The 23,941-nt window shown below is 48.6% G+C and overlaps 1 protein-coding gene across 1 annotated transcript in view; it reads right to left on the bottom strand.

Annotated features, from left to right (window-relative positions):
- Nucleotides 1-1,640: 1,640 nt before the first annotated feature.
- LOC308140492 (multidrug resistance-associated protein 1-like) overlaps nucleotides 1,641-23,941 on the bottom strand; it is a gene marked incomplete at both ends in the record, with an annotated part of 44,273 nt that continues 21,972 nt past the window's right edge. Inside the window, 15 exons of the mRNA XM_080510307.1 lie at nucleotides 1,641-1,749; nucleotides 2,470-2,664; nucleotides 10,502-10,668; nucleotides 10,812-10,970; nucleotides 11,044-11,187; nucleotides 11,346-11,447; nucleotides 12,463-12,589; nucleotides 13,215-13,414; nucleotides 14,726-15,036; nucleotides 15,676-15,979; nucleotides 16,108-16,170; nucleotides 16,213-16,228; nucleotides 18,239-18,308; nucleotides 18,883-19,192; nucleotides 23,487-23,654. Coding sequence (XP_080366433.1) covers nucleotides 1,641-1,749; nucleotides 2,470-2,664; nucleotides 10,502-10,668; nucleotides 10,812-10,970; nucleotides 11,044-11,187; nucleotides 11,346-11,447; nucleotides 12,463-12,589; nucleotides 13,215-13,414; nucleotides 14,726-15,036; nucleotides 15,676-15,979; nucleotides 16,108-16,170; nucleotides 16,213-16,228; nucleotides 18,239-18,308; nucleotides 18,883-19,192; nucleotides 23,487-23,654 — 2,445 coding nt within the window. The remainder of the gene's footprint in view (nucleotides 1,750-2,469; nucleotides 2,665-10,501; nucleotides 10,669-10,811; nucleotides 10,971-11,043; nucleotides 11,188-11,345; nucleotides 11,448-12,462; nucleotides 12,590-13,214; nucleotides 13,415-14,725; nucleotides 15,037-15,675; nucleotides 15,980-16,107; nucleotides 16,171-16,212; nucleotides 16,229-18,238; nucleotides 18,309-18,882; nucleotides 19,193-23,486; nucleotides 23,655-23,941) is intronic.

The following is a 23,941-nucleotide window of genomic DNA, read 5'->3' as shown; positions in this document are numbered from 1 at the left end:
GAACTTCCTCTCTACTCTTCTTTTAGTTTAGATTCTCCTTCCAGTTGTTTGGAGGCTGAGTTTCTCTTATGAGCGTTTTGTGTTGGAATATTAATTCATCACCGTGGTGGATTTTAAATTGATTTTAAACTGGACTCTCATATTAGGGCCGTGGTAAAGTCCAGCTTCTTCCACCTCAGAAGGCTTGCAAAGGTGAAGACCATTCTGGCACAGCAGCACTTGGAAACAGTAATTAATGCTTTTATTACATCCCGGCTGGATTATTGCAATGCACTTTATGGTGGAGTCCGCCAGCCCTCCCTCCCTCCCTCCCTCCCGTCCAGAACGCCGCCTTCCAACTGGAGCAGGCAAGAGGGAGCACATAACACCCATTCTAGCTTCCCTGTGCACATTAGAAGTCATTTTTAAGATTCCTTTATTTGTTTTTAAATCTCTGACTGGTCTGGCCCCGCCCTTCCTCTCTGAGCTGCTCCACCCCTCCATCCCTGCTCGGTGCCTCCGCTCAGCTGATCAGCTGCTCCTGGAGGTACCAAGGTCCAAACGTGAGCTCAGAGGGGTTTAGGGCCTTTTCTGCTGTGCAGTGAGCTGCACTGCCCCTCACACAGTCCCCCTCACTGCCCACGTTTAAAACTAATCTTAACTAACACCCATTTATATTCCTGGGCTTTTAACCATGTTGGAGACTCTGTGCCTGCTTTTATTGTTGTCAATCTTATAGTCTGTTTTTACTGTATTTTTCTGTTTTTACTCTTTTAGTTTTGTCTTTTTTGTGAAGCACTTTGGCTTCAGCCACAGCTGTTTTAAAGAGTGATATAAACAAAGGTGACTTGACGTGACGACAGGAGGAGTTCTGCTTCCATAAATTCATGTGTGTGCAGTTGTGTCAGGTGAGATCATTAAGCTCATTATTCCAGATCAACCCTCGTGGAGAAAAACAGACTTGGGACAAGTCAAGAATAAAAACATCCTTCAAAGCCTCAGTGACCAGGATTTATTTTATTATGTCAAAAAGCTCTCTAAATTAATTTCTCCTCTCGGCTGCAGCTCAGAGCTGAACCCGCCCACCAATCACCATCAGTTAAGAATGGACAAGAGATCTGATTGGTCAGGAGGCGGAGCTCTGACTGCTTATCAAGAACATAACCTGGTCTGTAGCAGGTTAGACATTCAGCATCAGTTACCATGGTGATTTATCCTGGTGAGAAGTGAGCGAGTGTCGTAGTACAGAAAACCCAGGATTAATCCTTGAAGTTACCTTGATAAGAGGAAATCCAGCGTCGTACTACAGGCCTCAGAGAAGTTTGACCCACACTTTGTAAACATGTAAACATATAAACATCTCGACATGAAGACTGCAATCAGAAAAACTTGTCAACATGTTAACATGAAGAATGAAAACATGTCAACATGAACACAAGTCATCATGAACCAGTTGGATTGAAGCAGCCGACAGACAAAGTTCATCTGGTTGTTCTCATTTATTCATCAAGCTGCAACATCAGACTGCTCCACCTTTACTTCTCTCATCACACTACACCACCCTCCTCCTTTACTCCACCCATCATCACACTACGCCCTCATCCTCCTTTACTCCACCCATCATCACACTACGCCCTCATCCTCCTTTACTCCACCCATCATCACACTACGCCCGCCTCCACACACATCTGGTAGAAAAGTCCCTGCAGGCAGAGCAGCTGAGTGGGTGAGTCCATCTCCACCACTGAGCCTCGCTCCATCACCACCACCCTGAAAACAAACAAACAAACAAACAAACAAACAAACAAACAGTGAGTCCACCTCCATCACCAAGCCTCGCTCCATCACCACCATCTCAGGTTCAGGTACAGGATCAGATTCCGATTTAGGATCAGGGTCAGGTTGACTGTCAGGGTCAAGTTGATGGTCAGGGTCAGGGTCAGGGTCAAGTTGATGGTCAGGATCAGGGTCAGGGTCAAGTTGATGGTCAGGGTCAGGGTCAGGGTCAAGTTGATGGTCAGGATCAGGGTCAGGTGTATGGTCAAGTTGATGGTCAGGGTCAGGTTGACAGTCGGGGTCAGGGTCAGATTGAGGGTCAGGTTGAGGGTCAGGTGGACGGTCAAGTTAATGGTCAGTGTCAGGTTGATTGCCAAAACAAACTAAATAACAAACACCAACCCTACTTTACCCAGAATCTACAGCAGCGCCTTGCATTGCAGCACACTGTCATGTCTCAAGCATGTTATAATGGTGTCTGGCTCAGGGTCTGGGTCTGGGTCTGGGGCTGGGTCTGGGTCTGGGTCAGGGTCAGGGTCAGGGTCAGGGTCAGGGTCAGGGTCTGGGTCAGGGTCTGGGTCAGGGTCTGGGTCAAGGTTTGATCTGGGTGTGGGTCTAGGTCAAGGTTTGTTCTGGCTCTGGGTCAGTTTATGCTCAAGGCCTGGGTCAGTTCGGGGTCAGGACCTGGGTTAGGGTCAGCTCAGGGTCTGGTACCTGGTGTAGTCCATGATGGTGTTGAGCCGGTGGGCGATGGTCAGGACAGTACAATCTTTGAACTGAGTCCGGATGGTGGACTGGATCAGCTGGTCGAGGTTCAGGTCCACAGCTGCTGTGGCTTCATCCAGGACCAGGATCCTAGACTTCCTCAGCAGGGCCCGGGCCAGGCACAGCAACTGTCTCTGACCCAGACTGTGGACCCAGACCAGGATCAGGTCAACACAGACACCACATAGACCACAACATAGACCACAACATAGACCTAGGAACATAGGAAGTATCATGGTTACTAGATGAAATAGGAAGCGACAGGGTTACCAGGTGAAACAGGAAGTAACATGGTTACCAGATGAAACAGGAAGTAACAGGGTTACCAGGTGAAACAGGAAGTGACAGGGTTACCAGGTGAAACAGGATGTAAAATGGTTACCAGATGAAACAGGAAGTAACAGGGTTACCAGGTGAAACAGGAAGTGACAGGGTTACCAGGTGAAACAGGATGTAAAATGGTTACCAGATGAAACAGGAAGCGACAGGGTTACCAGATGAAACAGGAAGTAACATGGCTACCAGATGAAACAGGAAGCGACAGGGTTACCAGATGAAACAGGAAGTAACATGGCTACCAGGTGAAACAGGAAGCGACAGGGTTACCAGATGAAACAGGAAGTAACAGGGTTACCAGGTAAAACAGGAAGTAACAGGGTAACCAGGTAAAACAGGAAGCGACAGTGTTACCAGATGAAACAGGAAGCGACAGAGTTACCAGGTGAAACAGGAAGGGACAGGGTTACCAGATGAAACAGGAAGTGACAGGGTTACCAAGTGAAACAGGAAGTAACATGACTACCAGGTGAAACAGAAAGCGACAGGGTTACCAGGTGAAACAGGAAGTGACAGGGTTACCAAGTGAAACAGGGAGTAACATGGTTACCAGGTGAAACAGGAAGCAACAGGGTTACCAGATGAAACAGGAAGTAACAGGGTTACCAGATGAAACAGGAAGTAACAGGGTTACCAAGTGAAACAGGAAGTAACAGGGTTACCAGGTGAAACAGGAAGCGACAGGGTTACCAGGTGAAGCAGAAAGCGACAGGGTTACCAGATTATTGCTGTTGCTGCAGGTTGCCAGAAGTTGTGGAGCAGCAATGTCAGACTCCCTCCATGTCTCCTCCTCCACCACGACCTGGAGACCTGATGGTCCCCCAAGTTTAATTGGGCCTGATGGTCCCTCGAGTTCAGAGACCAGGAGAGCTGGAGCCCAGGGACCTCATTTATAAAGGTTACTTACGCACAGAACGGTTCCTGAAAGATGTTTACGCCACTTCCCACACAAAGTTTGTGATTTAAAAAAATAAACGTGGCAGATTTGTTTAACATGTGAGTTGAAGGATAAATCCTGGTCAAAAACAACTGCCAGGTTCCTCACAGTGGTACTGGAGGTCAAAGTAATACCGTCCAATGTGATTTTATCTTTAGATCATTTGTCTCTCAGATATTTTTGCCCAAATATCATAATTGTAGATTTATCTGAGTTCAGGAGCAGGAAATTATGACTCATCCAATCATTTACATCTTTAAGACAAGCTTCTAGTTTAGAAAGTTGGTTATTATCATCAGGTTTCATAGATAAATAGATTTGTGTGTCATCTGCATAACAATGGAGGTTAATGGAGTGTTTTTAATGATCTTCCCCACAAGAAGCATGTATAAAGTAAAAAGTATAGGACTTAAGACAGAACCCTGTGGAACTCCATGTTTAATCTCAGTCTGGACTGAGGAGTTATCGTGAACATGAATGAAGTGGAACCTGTCTGATAAATATGATCTGAACCAGTTTAGTGACGTACCTTTAAGCCCGATGATGTTCTAGCCTCTGTAATAGGATGTTATGATCATGATGTGTTCTAGCTTCTGTAACAGGATGTTATGATCATGATGTGTTCTAGCTTCTGTAACAGGATGTTATGATCATGATGTGTTCTAGCCTCTGTAACAGGATGTAATGATCATGATGTGTTCTAGCCTCTGTAACAGGATGTTATGATCATGATGTGTTCTAGCCTCTGTAACAGGATGTTATGATCATGATGTGTTCTAGCCTCTGTAACAGGATGTTATGATCATGATGTGTTCTAGCCTCTGTAACAGGATGTAATGATCATGATGTGCTATAGCCTCTGTAACAGGATGTTATGATCATGATGGGTTCTAGCCTCTGTAACAGGATGTTCTGATCATGATGTGTTCTAGCCTCTGTAACAGGATGTTATGATCATGATGTGTTCTAGCCTCTGTAACAGGATGTTATGATCATGATGGGTTCTAGCCTCTGTAACAGGATGTTATGATCATGATGTGTTCTAGCCTCTGTAACAGGATGTTATGATCATGATGTGTTCTAGCCTCTGTAACAGGATGTTATGATCATGATGTGTTCTAGCCTCTGTAACAGGATGTTATGATCATGATGTGTTCTAGCCTCTGTAACAGGATGTTATGATCATGATGTGTTCTAGCCTCTGTAACAGGATGTAATGATCATGATGTGCTATAGCCTCTGTAACAGGATGTTATGATCATGATGTGTTCTAGCCTCTGTAACAGGATGTTATGATCATGATGGGTTCTAGCCTCTGTAACAGGACGTTATGATCATGATGTGTTCTAGCCTCTGTAACAGAACGTTATGATCATGATGTGTTCTAGCCTCTGTAACAGGATGTTATGATCATGATGGGTTCTAGCCTCTGTAACAGGACGTTATGATCATGATGTGTTCTAGCCTCTGTAACAGGATGTTATGATCATGATGTGTTCTAGCCTCTGTAACAGGATGTTATGATCATGATGGGTTCTAGCCTCTGTAACAGGATGTTATGATCATGATGGGTTCTAGCCTCTGTAACAGGATGTTATGATCATGATGGGTTCTAGCCTCTGTAACAGGATGTTATGATCATGATGTGTTCTAGCCTCTGTAATAGGATGTTATGATCATGATGTGTTCTAGCCTCTGTAATAGGATGTTATGATCATGATGTGTTCTAGCCTCTGTAACAGGATGTTATGATCATGATGTGTTCTAGCCTCTGTAACAGGATGTAATGATCATGATGTGCTATAGCCTCTGTAACAGGATGTTATGATCATGATGTGTTCTAGCCTCTGTAACAGGATGTTATGATCATGATGGGTTCTAGCCTCTGTAACAGGACGTTATGATCATGATGTGTTCTAGCCTCTGTAACAGAACGTTATGATCATGATGTGTTCTAGCCTCTGTAACAGGATGTTATGATCATGATGGGTTCTAGCCTCTGTAACAGGATGTTATGATCATGATGGGTTCTAGCCTCTGTAACAGGACGTTATGATCATGATGTGTTCTAGCCTCTGTAACAGGATGTTATGATCATGATGTGTTCTAGCCTCTGTAACAGGATGTTATGATCATGATGGGTTCTAGCCTCTGTAACAGGATGTTATGATCATGATGGGTTCTAGCCTCTGTAACAGGATGTTATGATCATGATGGGTTCTAGCCTCTGTAACAGGATGTTATGATCATGATGTGTTCTAGCCTCTGTAATAGGATGTTATGATCAATAGTCAAAAGCAGCACTGAGATCTAACAGGACCAGAACAGAGACCAGGTCTTTGTCTGAAGAGAAGATCATTAGTAACTTTGACCAGAGCGTCTCTGTGTCATGATGAGCTCTAAAACCTGACTGGAAAGACTCTAATAACTCATTTTTGTTAAATGGTCACAAAGCTGACTTGTGATCGCTTTTTCTAAGATTTTAGAAATAAAGAGAAGGTTGGATATTGGTCTGTAACTTGCTAAGACTCCTGGGGAAGAGGTTTAACAACAACTTTAAAGTCTTGTGGTACATAACCTGTTAGTAGAGATAAGTTGATCTGATCTAGTATTGATCTACTAATCACAGGGGATCTATATTTAAACAGTTTAGTGAGTATTAGGTCTAGCAAGCAAGTTGTTGGTTTAGATGAAGCCACGATGAGAAGAACTCCAGGACTTCTATAGAGTGAAGCTGGATCACTGGAAGTCAGGCTCCACTAATGAATCTAAAGATGTGGTTGGTTGATCTGCGACTGCACTGGGCAGTGGGTCTTTAATAGTGGGTCTTTAATTTGATTCCTAATAGTTAAAATTTTTAGTTATTATTTTAGTTCAATTATTAAAGAAATGTACAAATAATTACTGCTCAAAGTTAAAGGGATATGAGGTTTGACAGAGCTGTGACTTTTTTTTTAGTCTGGCTATAGTACTGAATAGAAATCTAGTATTGTTCTTGTTTTCTTCTATTAAGGAGGGATAGTAGGCATTTCCTGTTTTGTGAAGGGAGTTGTTTTTTTGTTTTTTTATAGTTAACAAACTTTCTCTCCAGGCTGTTCTGAATACTTCTAACCGAGTTAAGTACCATTTCTTCTCTAATTTTCGTGCCGGTTTCTTTAGAGTTGGCAGATTATCATTATACCATGGAGCGATCCTCGTCTGAGTTGTTGCTTTTATCTTCAAGGGTGCAACAGAATCAAGTGTGGAGTGAAGTAAGGCTGCTGTTCCACCTACAACCAAATCAACCTGAGCAGTTGATAGATCCTTGGAATCATAAACAGCCAAGCTGCAGTGGTCTAGATGTTTCTTTAGTGGAACATTACAACCCAATCAGCAGTTCTATGTTCATATGTCATAGTTTCATCTTCCAATGACACGGAGCCGTGGATAGAACTGATTGATTATCAATTGTGACAAAGTGGGTAACAATCAGTCTAATTTTAGAGTAAGCACATAGAAATATCACGGTGACAGCCATGCGTAATACTGCACAGTGGATGTGCTGGTACGACTATGTGCTCTGGACTCACTAGTACTGGAGACAGACGACCTCCTCGTCACCCACCACTTCCAACTCTAGAGTGACTGAGGACAAAACACAAAGTCCACTGAGCCTGTTTACAGTCCCTGTTCAAATATTTAATTCATACATTTAATAAAGCCATAAAACCGAACTTTATCAGTCTGCTGTGTCTCCTTCCCTCTCCAACACTGTGACAGGCTGGGGGCTGTAAACATGGAGGTTGTTTTGTGGTCCAGCAGATTGCTGACCTCCATGATGTCACTCTCCTCTGACCTCCACCTTCGGATCATTCTTCTCCTCCACCTCTGCAGTCACTGATCACACTGTGGCTCTCACACCATTCACAGTGGTGGCGACGTGCTGCCGACCGCTTGTTTTACTCTTTTATTAGTGACTCCATAACCATCACATCAAACAAGATCATTTTCCTGACCTCCACCTCCTCCATGACTATTTCTCTCTCCATAAAATTCCTCTTCTTTGTTCTTTTTTCTGTCAGGATTTAGCGTCAAATGCTGATCAACAGGCTGAATGAGATGCAAGAAATATTGACGAGGCACTTTTCATTGACTATTTATGGCAGAAAGTGGGCGTGTTGAGGGCGGAGCCTGAACCGTCCACCATCCTAGTGGACTGGGAGGGATAAAAGGAAAGTGCATGCAGATGTGCAGATGTGCGTACGCACCGTTTTACTGATCTGAAATTTTTTTGGCGCACGTCATTTTCAGCTTATGGGCGCATGAATATTTTTTACTAGGAATCCTATGCAAGATTTTATAGATGAGGCCCCTGGAGCCCAGGAGACCTGGAGACCTGCAGTGCTGCAGAGTCTGACCTCACTGCTCCAGAGCCTCAGCAGGCTCTGGTCCTGCAGGTACCTGAGTCTGACCCAGTTGTTCCAGAGTCTCAGCGGGCTCTGGTCCTGCAGGTACCTGAGTCTGACACAGTTGTTCCAGAGTCTCAGCGGACTCTGGTCCTGCAGGTACCTGAGTCTGACACAGTTGTTCCAGAGTCTCAGCGGGCTCTGGTCCTGCAGGTACCTGAGTCTGACACAGTTGTTCCAGAGTCTCAGCGGACTCTGGTCCTGCAGGTACCTGAGTCTGACACAGTTGTTCCAGAGTCTCAGCGGGCTCTGGTCCTGCAGGTACCTGAGTCTGACACAGTTGTTCCAGAGTCTCAGCGGACTCTGGTCCTGCAGGTACCTGAGTCTGACACAGTTGTTCCAGAGTCTCAGCGGGCTCTGGTCCTGCAGGTACCTGAGTCTGACACAGTTGTTCCAGAGTCTCAGCGGACTCTGGTCCTGCAGGTACCTGAGTCTGACACAGTTGTTCCAGAGTCTCAGCGGACTCTGGTCCTGCAGGTACCTGAGTCTGACACAGTTGTTCCAGAGTCTCAGCGAGCTCTGGTCCTGCAGGTACCTGAGTCTGACACAGTTGTTCCAGAGTCTCAGCGGACTCTGGTCCTGCAGGTACCTGAGTCTGACACAGTTGTTCCAGAGTCTCAGCGGGCTCTGGTCCTGCAGGTACCTGAGTCTGACACAGTTGTTCCAGAGTCTCAGCGGACTCTGGTCCTGCAGGTACCTGAGTCTGACACAGTTGTTCCAGAGTCTCAGCGGACTCTGGTCCTGCAGGTACCTGAGTCTGACACAGTTGTTCCAGAGTCTCAGCGAGCTCTGGTCCTGCAGGTACCTGAGTCTGACACAGTTGTTCCAGAGTCTCAGCGGACTCTGGTCCTGCAGGTACCTGAGTCTGACACAGTTGTTCCAGAGTCTCAGCGGGCTCTGGTCCTGCAGGTACCTGAGTCTGACACAGTTGTTCTAGAGCCTCAGCGAGCTCTGGTCCTGCAGGTACCTGAGTCTGACACAGTTGTTCCAGAGCCTCAGCAGGCTCTGGTCCTGCAGGTACCTGAGTCTGACACAGTTGTTCCAGAGTCTCAGCGGGCTCTGGTCCTGCAGGTACCTGAGTCTGACACAGTTGTTCCAGAGTCTCAGCGGACTCTGGTCCTGCAGGTACCTGAGTCTGACACAGTTGTTCTAGAGTCTCAGCGGACTCTGGTCCTGCAGGTACCTGAGTCTGACACAGTTGTTCCAGAGTCTCAGCGAGCTCTGGTCCTGCAGGTACCTGAGTCTGACACAGTTGTTCCAGAGTCTCAGCGGACTCTGGTCCTGCAGGTACCTGAGTCTGACACAGTTGTTCCAGAGTCTCAGCGGGCTCTGGTCCTGCAGGTACCTGAGTCTGACACAGTTGTTCTAGAGCCTCAGCGAGCTCTGGTCCTGCAGGTACCTGAGTCTGGCCCAGTTGTTCTAGAGCCTCAGCGAGCTCTGGTTCTGCAGGTACCTGAGTCTGACCCAGTTGTTCTAGAGCCTCAGCAAGCTCTGGTCCTGCAGGTACCTGAGTCTGACCCAGTTGTTCCAGAGTCTCAGCGGGCTCTGGTTCTGCAGGTACCTGAGTCTGACCCAGTTGTTCTAGAGCCTCAGCAAGCTCTGGTCCTGCAGGTACCTGAGTCTGACCCAGTTGTTCCAGAGCCTCAGCGGACTCTGGTCCTGCAGGTACCTGAGTCTGACCCAGTTGTTCTGGAGCCTCAGCAAGCTCTGGTCCTGCAGGTACCTGAGTCTGACCCAGTTGTTCCAGAGCCTCAGCGGACTCTGGTCCTGCAGGTACCTGAGTCTGACCCAGTTGTTCTAGAGCCTCAGCAAGCTCTGGTCCTGCAGGTACCTGAGTCTGACCCAGTTGTTCCAGAGTCTCAGCGGGCTCTGGTTCTGCAGGTACCTGAGTCTGACCCAGTTGTTCTAGAGCCTCAGCAAGCTCTGGTCCTGCAGGTACCTGAGTCTGACCCAGTTGTTCCAGAGCCTCAGCGGACTCTGGTCCTGCAGGTACCTGAGTCTGACCCAGTTGTTCTAGAGCCTCAGCAAGCTCTGGTCCTGCAGGTACCTGAGTCTGACCCAGTTGTTCCAGAGTCTCAGCAAGCTCTGGTCCTGCAGGTACCTGAGTCTGACCCAGTTGTTCCAGAGCCTCAGCAAGCTCTGGTCCTGCAGGTACCTGAGTCTGACCCAGTTGTTCCAGAGCCTCAGCGGACTCTGGTCCTGCAGGTACCTGAGTCTGACCCAGTTCTTCCAGAGCCTCAGCGAGCTTTGGTCCTGCAGGTACCTGAAGTTCTCGCCGCCCTCACAGCACTCGTAGTCCAAGTCTCCCAACAGTCCAGAGACGAAGCTGCTCATGTGAGCCAGATCCAGAGCCCTCCACAGGTCCTCATCGGTATGGGTCTCAAACGGGTCCAGGTTCATCCTCAGAGAGCCAGAAAACAGCACTGGGTCCTGGAATCAAAGATCAAAGCTCATCTTCAGGGTGGGGTCAGGGTGAGGTCAACAGTCATAGAGGGGTCAAAGAGGGATGAGGGTGGGGTACAGTAAAATACTAGTGCAGTAGTACAGTAGTAAGGTAATACAGTACTACTGGCCTGGGGGATGATGGTGATCTGGGATCGGAGGTCATGGAGTCCGATCTGAGTGATGTCGGTTCCGTCGATCAGGATTCGACCGCTTGCTGGTTCCAGGATTCTGAAGAGGCCCAGAGCCAGTGATGACTTCCCTGCTCCAGTTCTGCCGACGATCCCCACCTGAAGGTTTGAGAAGTTACTAGAAGTTTTGCTGGTCCTGACTGGACTCTGCTCCATTACTGTTCTGAACCACCTTCTCCTGGTCCTGGATGTCCACACAGATGCCCTTCAGGGCCCAGTCCAGACCTCGTCGGTACTGCAAGCCGTAGTTTTCAAACTTGATGGTTCCAGAGTTTGGCCAGCCAGTGGACAGGGAGCCATCGGTGGTCCAAGCCGCCTGGGGACAGGACCAGAAGAGTCTGGTACCTCTGGACCAGAAGAGCATGCTCCCTCCGGACCAGAAGAGCCTGGTACTTAGAGAACACTGGGAACAGATGCTAACCCTAACCCTGGTCTTAACCCTAACCCTGGTCTTGAGCCTAACCCTGGTCTGACCTCCTTCGGTGTGTTGTCGTACTCCTTGACACGCTCCACAGACACAATATTGTTCTCCACGTCGGTCCACGACCGAACGATCCAGCTCAGGATCCCCGTCACCTGCACACACAGGTACCAGAGTGAGAACTTTATCACTAACAGCTCCAAGAAACCAAACAAGAAGTGAAGCAAAATAGGAAGTGAAGATGAAATAGGAGGGAAGCTGAAACAAGTGAAACAGGAAACAGGAAGCCCTGGTGGTTGGGGCCTTCTCTGCTCTCCGGGCTGGGAATGTGACTCTCTCTCCGGGCTGGGAATGTGACTCTCTCCGGGCTGGGAATGTGACTCTCTCCGGGCTGGGAATGTGACTCTCTCCGGGCTGGGAATGTGGCTCTCTCTGGGTTGGGAATGTGACTCTCTCTCTGGGCTGGGAATGTGACTCTCTCCGGGCTGGGAATGTGACTCTCTCTCTGGGCTGGGAATGTGACTCTCTCTCCGGGCTGGGAATGTGACTCTCTCTCTGGGCTGGGAATGTGACTCTCTCCGGGCTGGGAATGTGACTCTCTCTGGGCTGGGAATGTGGCTCTCTCTGGGTTGGGAATGTGACTCTCTCCGGGCTGGGAATGTGACTCTCTCCGGGCTGGGAATATGGCTCTCTCTGGGTTGGGAATGTGACTCTCTCCGGGCTGGGAATGTGACTCTCTCTCTGCACTGGGAATGTGACTCTCTCTGGGCTGGGAATGTGACTCTCTCTCTGGGCTGGGAATGTGACTCTCTCCGGGCTGGGAATGTGACTCTCTCTCTGGGTTGGGAATGTGACTCTCTCCGGGCTGGGAATGTGACTCTCTCTCTGGGCTGGGAATGTGACTCTCTCCGGGCTGGGAATGTGGCTCTCTCCGGGCTGGGAATGTGACTCTCTCTCTGGGTTGGGAATGTGACTCTCTCCGGGCTGGGAATGTGGCTCTCTCTGGGCTGGGAATGTGGCTCTCTCTGGGCTGGGAATGTGGCTCTCTCTGGGCTGGGAATGTGACTCTCTCTGGGTTGGGAATGTGGCTCTCTCACACACACACACACACACACACAAGGAAAAGACAAGGAAACAGAAAATGAAGATGAAACAGGAAGTGGACCAAACCTGCAGAGAGTGAGTGACCGCCAAACCCACGACTCCTGGACTGAGTTCTCCACGACTCTTTACTGAAAACACAGCCGCCGCCAGAACCAGCAGGTTCCCCAAGAACTCCAGGTTCACCGCCAGCCACCTGAAACAAAGTCAGACCTACTGAAGCAGAGTCAGACCAACTGAAGCAGAGTCAGACCTACCGAAGCAGAGCAGACCTACTGAAGCAGAGTCAGAGCTACCGAAGCAGAGTCAGACCTACTGAAGCAGAGTTAGACAGTCAGAGCTACCGAAGCAGAGTCAGACCTACTGAAGCAGAGTTAGACCTACTGAAGCAGAGTTAGACAGTCAGACCTAACTGAAACAGAGTCAGACCTACTGAAGCAGAGTCAGACCTACTGAAGGAGAGTCAGACCTACTGAAGCAGAGCTAGACAGTCAGACCTACTGAAACAGAGTCAGACCTACTGAAGCAGAGTCCGACCTACTGAAGCAGAGCTAGACAGTCAGACCTACTGAAACAGAGTCAGACCTACTGAAGCAGAGTCAGACCTACTGAAACAGAGTCAGACCTACTGAAGGAGAGTCAGACCTACTCAAGCAGAGCTAGACAGTCATACCTACCGAAACAGAGTCAGACCTACTGAAACAGAGTCAGACCTACTGAAGGAGAGTCAGACCTACTGAAGCAGAGTCAGACCTACTGAAGGAGAGTCAGACATACTGAAACAGAGTCAGACCTAGAGCAGAACAGGCGAGTTAAATGACCTTGTGGCCACGAATCTGGGGAAGTACGCCTCCTGGTTGGTGTCGATGCGTCGGTCGTTCTGCAGGGTGAAGCGTCGCTGCTCGTTGAAGGCTCGGATGACGGCGGCGCCCTGAACAGTCTCGTTGAAGTGAGAGTAGATGGGCGAGCGACTGACGGCCTCCAGACGCCGCAGCTGACACGATGACGCCACGTAGAAGCTCTGTGGACATGGTGGGTTGAGTCAGTAGGGGGGGTGGAGTCAGCAGCAGGAAGAGTCAGCAGTAGGAGGTGTCAGCAGTGGGAGGAGTCAGAAGTGGGCCGAGTCGACAATGGGTGGGGCCAGTAGAGGGTGAAGCCAGCAGTGGGAGGAGCCAGTAGAGGGTGAAGCCAGCAGTGGGAGGAGCCAGTAGCGGGTGAAGCCAGCAGTGGGAGGAGCCAGTAGAGGGTGAAGCCAGCAGTGGGAGGAGCCAGTAGCGGGTGAAGCCAGCAGGGTGGAGACATAATAATAATTAAAGCTGCGAGCAGCGCTGGCCGGGACCTCACCCCCTGGCCCGTCAGGGTCGGCCCAATCATGGCCTCTGGCCCTTTTAAATGTGAGCTACCTGAAAGTAGAATTAAGGTCATCATTTTTACGTGTGTGTGTGTGTGTGTGTGTGTGTGTGTGTGTGTGTGTGTGTGTGTGTGTGTGTGTGTGTGTGCACATGTGCGTGTTCCCTGCTTGTCATCCAGCCACCACCTGTGAAAGTGAAAGTCATGATTCCTGCCGATGCGGACCTCCCGAACAAGTGATTGTTAATGCAGAACTGTTTAAAATGAAGAAAAAGTAGCCCCTCATTCAAAGCACAAGACCTGTAGCTACAGTTTGGGGTGGGGTTATGGTATGGAGTGGATGGGGGGGGATCACCTACCTGTATGAAGACGTAGAAGCAGGCCAGGGGGAGGAGCACCAGGCCGCAGAGGGGCGTGGCCAGCAGTGGGGGGGGGGGGATCACCTACCTGTACAAAGACATAGAAGCAGGCCAGGGGGAGGAGCACCAGGCCGCAGAGGGGCGTGGCCAGCAGTGGGGGGGGGGGGGGGATCACTTACCTGTACAAAGACATAGAAGCAGGCCAGGGGGAGGAGCACCAGGCCGCAGAGGGGCGTGGCCAGCAGTGGGGGGGGGATCACCTACCTGTACAAAGACATAGAAGCAGGCCAGGGGGAGGAGCACCAGGCCGCAGAGGGGCGTGGCCAGCAGTGGGGGGGGGGGGGGGGGATCACCTACCTGTATGAAGACGTAGAAGCAGGCCAGGGGGAGGAGCACCAGGCCGCAGAGGGGCGTGGCCAGCAGTGGGGGGGGGGGGGGATCACTTACCTGTACAAAGACATAGAAGCAGGCCAGGGGGAGGAGCACCAGGCCGCAGAGGGGCGTGGCCAGCAGTGGGGGGGTGGTGGATCACTTACCTGTACAAAGACATAGAAGCAGGCCAGGGGGAGGAGCACCAGGCCGCAGAGGGGCGTGGCCAGCAGTGGGGGGGGGGGATCACCTACCTGTACAAAGACATAGAAGCAGGCCAGGGGGAGGAGCACCAGGCCGCAGAGGGGCGTGGCCAGCAGCACGATGACGAGAACCTCCAGCAGCTTAAACAGGTAGCCCAGCATCATCTTCAGTCCGTCGGGGATCATGCAGTCGATGGCGTCCACCTCCCTGGAGAAGCGGTTCAGAAGGTTCCCGCTGGGCGTGGCCTCAAAGAACGTCATGGGAGAGCGCAGCACACTGAGCAGCAGGTCGGCGTGGAGCCGCCGCGACGCCACAATACCGCCCAGAGCGATGGCCAGGGTCGTCCCGAACAGGGCCAGCCCTGGAACGTACAGGAAGACTGGTGAGAACCAAGAAGACTGGAGAACCAGGAACACTGTGAAGAACCAGGAACACTGTGGAGAACCAGGAACACTGTGGAGAACCAGGAACACTGTGGAGAAGCAGGAACACTGTGGAGAACCAGGAACACTGTATAGAACTAAGAAGAATGTGGAGAACCAAGAACACTATGGAGAAACAGGAACAGTGTGAACAGCCAGGAACACGATAAAGTACCAGGGACACCGAAGAACTAGAAACACTGTAGAGGACCAGGAACACTATGAAGAACCAAGAAAACTGTGGAGAACCAGGAACACTGAAAAACCAGGAACATTGTGGAGAACCAGGAACACTGTGGAAAACCAGGAACACAGTGGAGACTGCTGTAGGTTGTTTAGACTCTGACAATGACCTCTGACAGTGACCTCTGACAGTGACCTCTGACAGTGACCTCTAGCAGTGACCTCTGACAGTGACCTCTGGCAGTGACCTCTGGCAGTGACCTCTGGCAATGACCTCTAGCAGTGACCTCTGGCAGTGACCTCTGGCAGTGACCTCTAGCAGTGACCTCTGGCAGTGACCTCTGGCAGTGACCTCTGACAGTGACCTCTGGCAGTGACCTCTGGCAGTGACCTACCCTGTGTGAAGCCCAGAGCAGCGAACACGCTGAGCCGCAGCTGGTGGTTGCTCTGCGTGGCGTTGAGCACCATGGTGGCGTACAGCACCGCCTGGTGGTGTAGCGGTGGCGGCACAGTGGTGTACAGCGCCGCCTGGTGGTGCAGCGCCGCCTGCTGGTGCAGCGCCGCCTCGTCGGCCCACAGACTCAGCCAGTAGCTGTACGCCAGGGAAGCAGCTTGCTGGAACGCTCCGAGGAAGACCACCGTCATGATGAAGGTCAAACCCACTGTCCTGAAGTACTGAGTGTAGGTCTTCAAGGACACCTACACACAATACACAAGGTCACACACACACACACACACACATACACACACACACACACACACACACACACGCACACACGCACACACACACACACACACACACACACACACAACAATAAGACACTCACTCTTCCAGTCTGAGCTCTGTCAGCCTCGGTGAGTTTCCCAGCATCCTCTGCTCCAACTTCCATCTCTTCCTCCATCACCTCCATCACCTCCACCACCTCCATCACCTGGACACTGGTGCTGCTGGACACACACACAACACAAGACAGTAACACAACACGGTAACACAACACGGTAACACAACATGGTAGCACAACACGAGATGGTAACACAACACAACATAGTAACACAACATGGCAACACAACACAAGATAGTAACACAACACAAGATAGTGACACAACACAACACGGTAACACAACACAACACGGTGACACAACACAACACGGTAACACAACACAACACGGTAACACAACACAACACGGTGACACAACACAACACGGTATCACAACACAACATGGAGACACAACACAACACGGTAACACAACACAACACGGTGACACAACACGAGATGGTAGCACAACACAACACAACATGGTGACACAACACAACACGGTGACACAACACAACACGGTAACACAACACAACACGGTGACACAACACAACACGGTGACACAACACGAGATGGTAACACAACAAAAACCCAACACAACATGGTAACACAACGCAGTATCATAACGCGACACCATAACTCAACTCAACACAGTATCACAACACAATAACACACCACAGCAACACACCACAGTAACACACCACAGTAACACAACACAATAACACAACACAGAAACACACCAAAGTAACACACCACAGTAACCCACCACAGAAACACACCACAGTAACACACCACAGTAACACAACACAATAACACACCACAGTAACACACCACAGAAACACACCACAGTAACACACCACAGTAACACAACACAATAACACACCACAGTAACACACCACAGTAACCCACCACAGTAACACACCACAGTAACACACCACAGTAACACAACACAATCACACACCACAGTAACACACCACAGTAACACACCACAGTAACCCACCACAGAAACACACCACAGTAACACACCATAGTAACACAACATAATCACACACCACAGTAACACACCACAGTAACACAACACAATAACACACCACAGTAACACACCACAGAAACACACCACAGTAACACACCACAGTAACACAACACAATAACACACCACAGTAACACACCCCAGTAACACACCACAGTAACACACCACAGTAACACAACACAATAACATACCACAGTAACACAACACAATAACACACCACAGTAACACACCACAGTAACCCACCACAGAAACACACCACAGTAACACACCACAGTAACACACCACAGTAACCCACCACAGTAACACACCACAGTAACACAACACAATAACACACCACAGTAACACACCACAGTAACACACCACAGTAATACACCACAGTAACACACCACAGTAACACACCACAGTAACCCACCACAGTAACACACCACAGTAACACAACACAATAACACACCACAGTAACACACCACAGTAACACACCACAGTAATACACCACAATAACACACCACAGTAACACACCACAGTAACACACCACAGTAACACAACACAATAACACAACACAAACCAACTTTAAAAGGCATTATGCTGAACCAATATAAAAAGTAGGTGTATTTCCTGGGTGTTTTGCTGGAGGGTCTTGACGACAAGGTCAAACAAAGGTTGAATCTAGCAGTTTGAAAAAATGTACAAAGATATAGTATGTTTGAAAAGTAAAGAAATGAGGAAGGAGAATGTAAATCTCAGATGTTAATGGAGCTTGTTTATTTTGTTCTTTTTTGTGTGATTTTGTTTTATTCTGTTTTTCACAAATAGCTTGATTACAGTAGTCTTTTGATTTTTCTTTGTAGTTTTGTCTGTTTAGTTATTTCATTGGATGTTGCTTGTCAACAGTGCAGAATGGAGGAGGACTTCACAAGCCTCGGCTTCCCCCCATCTCTCTCCAAACGAGTCAAATGTGTATTATATTGAAATGTTTTCTTTTCTATTGTTTCAGCTAATTTCAATCGTTCCTTAATTCAAAATAAATCAATCTAATCTAATATATGTATATAAGATTAATACAAACACAACTAAGTAACACAACAACAACAACAACACACCAGCAGTGTTTATTACCTGATCAGCTGCTCCTGAGAGAGATCAATGGAAAAGTCTGTGACACTGAGACGAGACAGTGACTTCCTGCCTACACACACACACACACACACACACACACACACACACACACACACACACACACACACACACAGGATACATGTCAAGGTTTCTCATTGAGATGGAGCTAAATATGGCCGTCTCCACCCTGATAGCAAACTAGTGTCCTGGAAGCTGAGTCCAAACCTTGTCCTCAGAGACTAGAAGGTCCTGGAAGCTGAGTCCAAACCTTGTCCTCAGAGACTAGAAGGTCCTGGAAGCTGAGTTCAAACCTTGTCCTCAGAGACTAGAAGGTCCTGGAAGCTAAGTTCAAACCTTTCAAAGTTTGAAAACGATTTGGTGTAGGCAACATTTTATTAATGATGTGAACATGAGATATCAAACCATTACACTGTCCTCACTGTCCAGACATTACACTGTCCTCACTGTCCAGACATTACACTGTCCTCACTGTCCAATTATTACACTGTCCTCACTGTCCCGACATTACACTGTCCTCACTGTCCAGACATTACACTGTCCTCACTGTCCAGACATTACACTGTCCTCACTGTCCAATTATTACACTGTCCTCACTGTCCAGGTATTACACTGTCCTCACTGACCTGGACTCAGGGCTTGGAGGGTCCAGGACCTGGACTCTGGGTGTGGAGGGTTCAGCCCAGGACCTGGACTCAGGGTGTGGTGGGTCCAGGTCTTACCCTTGTCCCGGGGGCCGGAGGGTCCAGGACCTGGAGGGTTGAAGGTCTCTCGGCTGGGGGGGCCACTGAAGGTCTGGATGTACCTGGAGAAGACCCCCTTCTGATCCATCAGGTCCATATAAGACCCCATCTCACACACATGGCCTTGGTCCAGAACCAGGATCAGGTCTGCCTTGGACAGGAAGCTGAGTCCATGAGTCACCAGGACCCGGGTCTGAGGAACCAGAGACAGTGATCAGAGCCAGGACCAGGACCAGAACAAGGACCAGAACCAGGACCAGTCTGACACTCACCCTGTACTTACCCCTACCTCAGGGGTCCTCGGATCTGGGTCCTCGGAACCAGGGACAGTGATCAGAACCAGGCCCATGACCTACCTCAGGGGTCGGTCCTATTGGACTCCATTCTCTGAACAGAACAAACTAGGAGCTGCTTTACTCATGATGGCCCTGCAGAGCCGCACAGTCCTCTGACCAGGGTCCTGATGGTCCTCTGACCAGATGCTAGATCTCCTGTCCTACCAGGAGATCTAGAAGGACCTCCTGGAGGAGAACCCTCCAGATCTCCTCTCAGTACAAGGAGAGGAGATTCATATATAAAAGAAGCTCACAGCATCAGAAGACTGAGCAACATCAACTTCCATGTTCTTCACACCACTCTTGTTGTGTAATGACCTTACATCCCTACATGGTTCACACCACTATTGTTGTGTAATGACCTTACATCCCTACATGGTTCACACCACTCTTGTTGTGTAATGACCTTACATCGCTACATGGTTCACACCACTCTTGTTGTGTAATGACCTTACATCCCTACATGGTTCACACCACTCTTGTTGTGTAATGACCCTACATCCCTACATGGTTCACACCACTATTGTTGTGTAATGACCTTACATCGCTACATGGTTCACACCACTCTTGTTGTGTAATGACCTTACATCCCTACATGGTTCACACCACTCTTGTTGTGTAATGACCTTACATCGCTACATGGTTCACACCACTCTTGTTGTGTAATGACCTTACATCCCTACATGGTTCACACCACTCTTGTTGTGTAATGACCTTACATCCCTACATGGTTCACACCACTCTTGTTGTGTAATGACCTTGCATCCCTACATGGTTAACACCACTCTTGTTGTGTAATGACCTTACATCCCTACATGGTTCACACCACTATTGTTGTGTAATGACCTTACATCCCTACATGGTTCACACCACTCTTGTTGTGTAATGACCTTACATCCCTACATGGTTCACACCACTATTGTTGTGTAATGACCTTACATCCCTACATGGTTAACACCACTCTTGTTGTGTAATGACCTTACATCGCTACATGGTTCACACCACTCTTGTTGTGTAATGACCTTACATCCCTACATGGTTCACACCACTCTTGTTGTGTAATGACCCTACATCCCTACATGGTTCACACCACTATTGTTGTGTAATGACCTTACATCGCTACATGGTTCACACCACTCTTGTTGTGTAATGACCTTACATCGCTACATGGTTCACACCACTCTTGTTGTGTAATGACCTTACATCCCTACATGGTTCACACCACTCTTGTTGTGTAATGACCTTACATCCCTACATGGTTCACACCACTATTGTTGTGTAATGACCTTACATCCCTACATGGTTCACACCACTATTGTTGTGTAATGACCTTACATCCCTACATGGTTCACACCACTATTATTGTGTAATGACCTTACACCCCTACATGGTTCACGTGACTATTGTTGTGTAATGACCTTACATCCCTACATGGTTCACACCCCTATATTAGTCTAATGACCTTACATCCCTACATGGTTCACACCACTATTGTTGTGTAATGACCCTACATCCCTACATGGTTCACACCACTCTTGTTGTGTAATGACCTTACATCCCTACATGGTTCACACCACTATTGTTGTGTAATGACCTTACATCCCTACATGGTTCACACCACTATTGTTGTGTAATGACCCTACATCCCTACATGGTTAACACCACTCTTGTTGTGTAATGACCTTACATCCCTACATGGTTCACACCACTATTGTTGTGTAATGACCTTACATCCCTACATGGTCCACACCACTCTTGTTGTGTAATGACCTTACATCGCTACATGGTTCACACCACAATTGTTGTGTATTGACCTTACATCCCTACGTGGTTCACACCACTATTGTTGTGTAATGACCTTACATCCCTACATAGTTCACACCACTATTGTTGTGTAATAACCTTACATCCCTACATGGTTCACGTGACTATTGTTGTGTAATGACCTTACATCCCTACATGGTTCACACCACTATTGTTGTGTAATGACCTTACATCCCTACATGGTTCACACCAGTATGATTGTGTAATGACCTTGCATCCCTACATGGTTCACACCACTATTGTTGTGTAATGACCTTACATCCCTACATGGTTCACAACACTATTGTTGTGTAATGACCTTACATCCCTACATGGTTCACACCACTATTATTGTGTAATGACCTTACACCCTTACATGGTTCACGTGACTATTGTTGTGTAATGACCTTACATCCCTACATGGTTCACACCCCTACATTAGTGTAATGACCTTACATCCCTACATGGTTCACACCACTATTGTTGTGTAATGACCCTACATCCCTACATGGTTCACACCACTTTTGTTGTGTAATGACCTTACATCCCTACATGGTTCACACCACTATTGTTGTGTAATGACCCTTCATCCCTACATGGTTCACACCACAATTGTTGTGTATTGACCTTACATCCCTACATGGTTCACACCACTATTGTTGTGTAATGACCCTACATCCCTACATGGTTCACACCACTATTGTTGTGTAATGACCCTACATCCCTACATGGTTCACACCACTATTGTTGTGTAATGACCCTACATCCCTACATGGTTCACACCACTATTGTTGTGTAATGACCTTACATCCCTACATGGTTCACACCACTATTGTTGTGTAATGACCCTACATCCCTACATGGTTCACACCACTATTGTTGTGTAATGACCCTACATCCCTACATGGTTCACACCACTATTGTTGTGTAATGACCCTACATCCCTACATGGTTCACACCACTATTGTTGTGTAATGACCTTACATCCCTACATAGTTCACACCACTATTGTTGTGTAATGACCTTACATCCCTACATGGTTCACACCACTCTTGTTGTGTAATGACCTTACATCCCTACATGGTTCACACCACTATTGTTGTGTAATGACCTTACATCCCTACATGGTTCACACCACAATTGTTGTGTATTGACCTTATATCCCTACATGGTTCACACCAGTATTATTGTGTAATGACCTTGCATCCCTAAATGGTTCACACCACTATTCTTGTGTAATGACCTTACATCCCTACATGGTTCACACCACTCTTGTTGTGTAATGACCTTACATCCCTACATGTTTCACACCACTCTTGTTGTGTAATGACCTTACATCCCTACATGGTTCACACCACTATTGTTGTGTAATGACCTTACATCCCTACATGGTTCACGTGACTATTGTTGTGTAATGACCTTACATCCCTACATGGTTCACGTGACTATTGTTGTGTAATGCCCTTACATCCCTACGTGGTTCACACCACTATTGTTGTGTACTGACCTTACATCCCTACATGGTTCACACCACTATTGTTGTGTAATGACCTTACATCCCTACAGGGTTCACACCACTACCTCTACCTGCCTCTACCTTCCTCTACCTGCCTCTATTTTCCCCTTCCTACCTCTACCTGCCTCTACCTGCCCCTACCTGCCTCTACCTGCTTCTACCTGCCCCTACCAGCCAGTACCGACCTCTACCTTCCACTACCGACCTCTACCTTCCCCTACCTGCCTCTACCAGCCTCTACCTGCCTCTACCTGCCTCTACCTTCCCCTATTTTCCTCTACCTGCCTCTACCTTCCTCTACCTGCCTCTACTTTCCCCTACCTGAATCTACCTGCCTCTACCTTTCCCCTACCAGCCTCTACCTTCCTCTATCTGCCTCTATTTACCCCTTCCTACCTCTAACTGCCCCTACCTGCCTCTACCAGCCTCTACCTGCCTCTACCGACCTCTACCTTCCCCTACCTGCGTCAACCAGCCTATACCTGCCTCTACCTACCTCTACCTTCCCCTATTTTCCTCTACCTGCCTCTACCTTCCTCTACTTACCTCTAATAGCCTCTACCTTTATCTACCAACCTCTACCTGCCTCTACACCCCTCTACCTGCCTCTACTTTCCCCTACCTACCTCTACCAGCCTCTACCTACCTCTACCAGCCTCTACCTGCCTCTACCTTCCTCTACCAGCCTCACCCTGCCTCAACCCGCCTCTACCAGCCCCTACCTGTCCCTACCGACCTCAGAAGAGACAGATTGTAGGGCGTCAGTCCATTAGAGGTTTTACTGGACCTGGACTACCGGGACCACCAGGACCTCCACCCTGGTCTTGGCTCACCTGGTCCCTGAGGAGTCCTGCTGGTCCCAGGACCCGGTTGAAGACCTGCTGGCTCACATGGGCGTCGAGGGCCGAAAGCGGATCGTCCAGCAGATACAGGTCCGACTTCCTGTAGACCGCCCGGGCCAGAGAGACCCTCTGCTTCTGGCCCCCAGACAGGTTCAGACCCTGGAAGCAGAACCACAACAGGTTCAGACCCTGGAACCACAACCACAACAGGTTCAGACCCCCGAACCAGAACCACAACAGGTTCAGACCCTGGAACCAGAACCACAACCAGTTCAGACCCTGGAAGCAGAACCACAACAGGTTCAGACCCTGGAACCAGAACCACAACCAGTTCAGACCCCCGAACCAGAACCACAACAGGTTCAGACCCTGGAACGAGGAACAGAGACCCAACCATTTTCCCGCAGAACCAGACCCTCCTTCCCTCCCACAGAACCAGACCCTCC

Source organism: Blennius ocellaris (genome assembly GCF_963422515.1).
Source record: "Blennius ocellaris genome assembly, chromosome: 15".
Taxonomy (NCBI): Eukaryota; Metazoa; Chordata; class Actinopteri; order Blenniiformes; family Blenniidae; genus Blennius; species Blennius ocellaris.
Note: the sequence above shows the minus strand (reverse complement) of the source record. Positions and strands in the feature narration are given on the sequence as shown.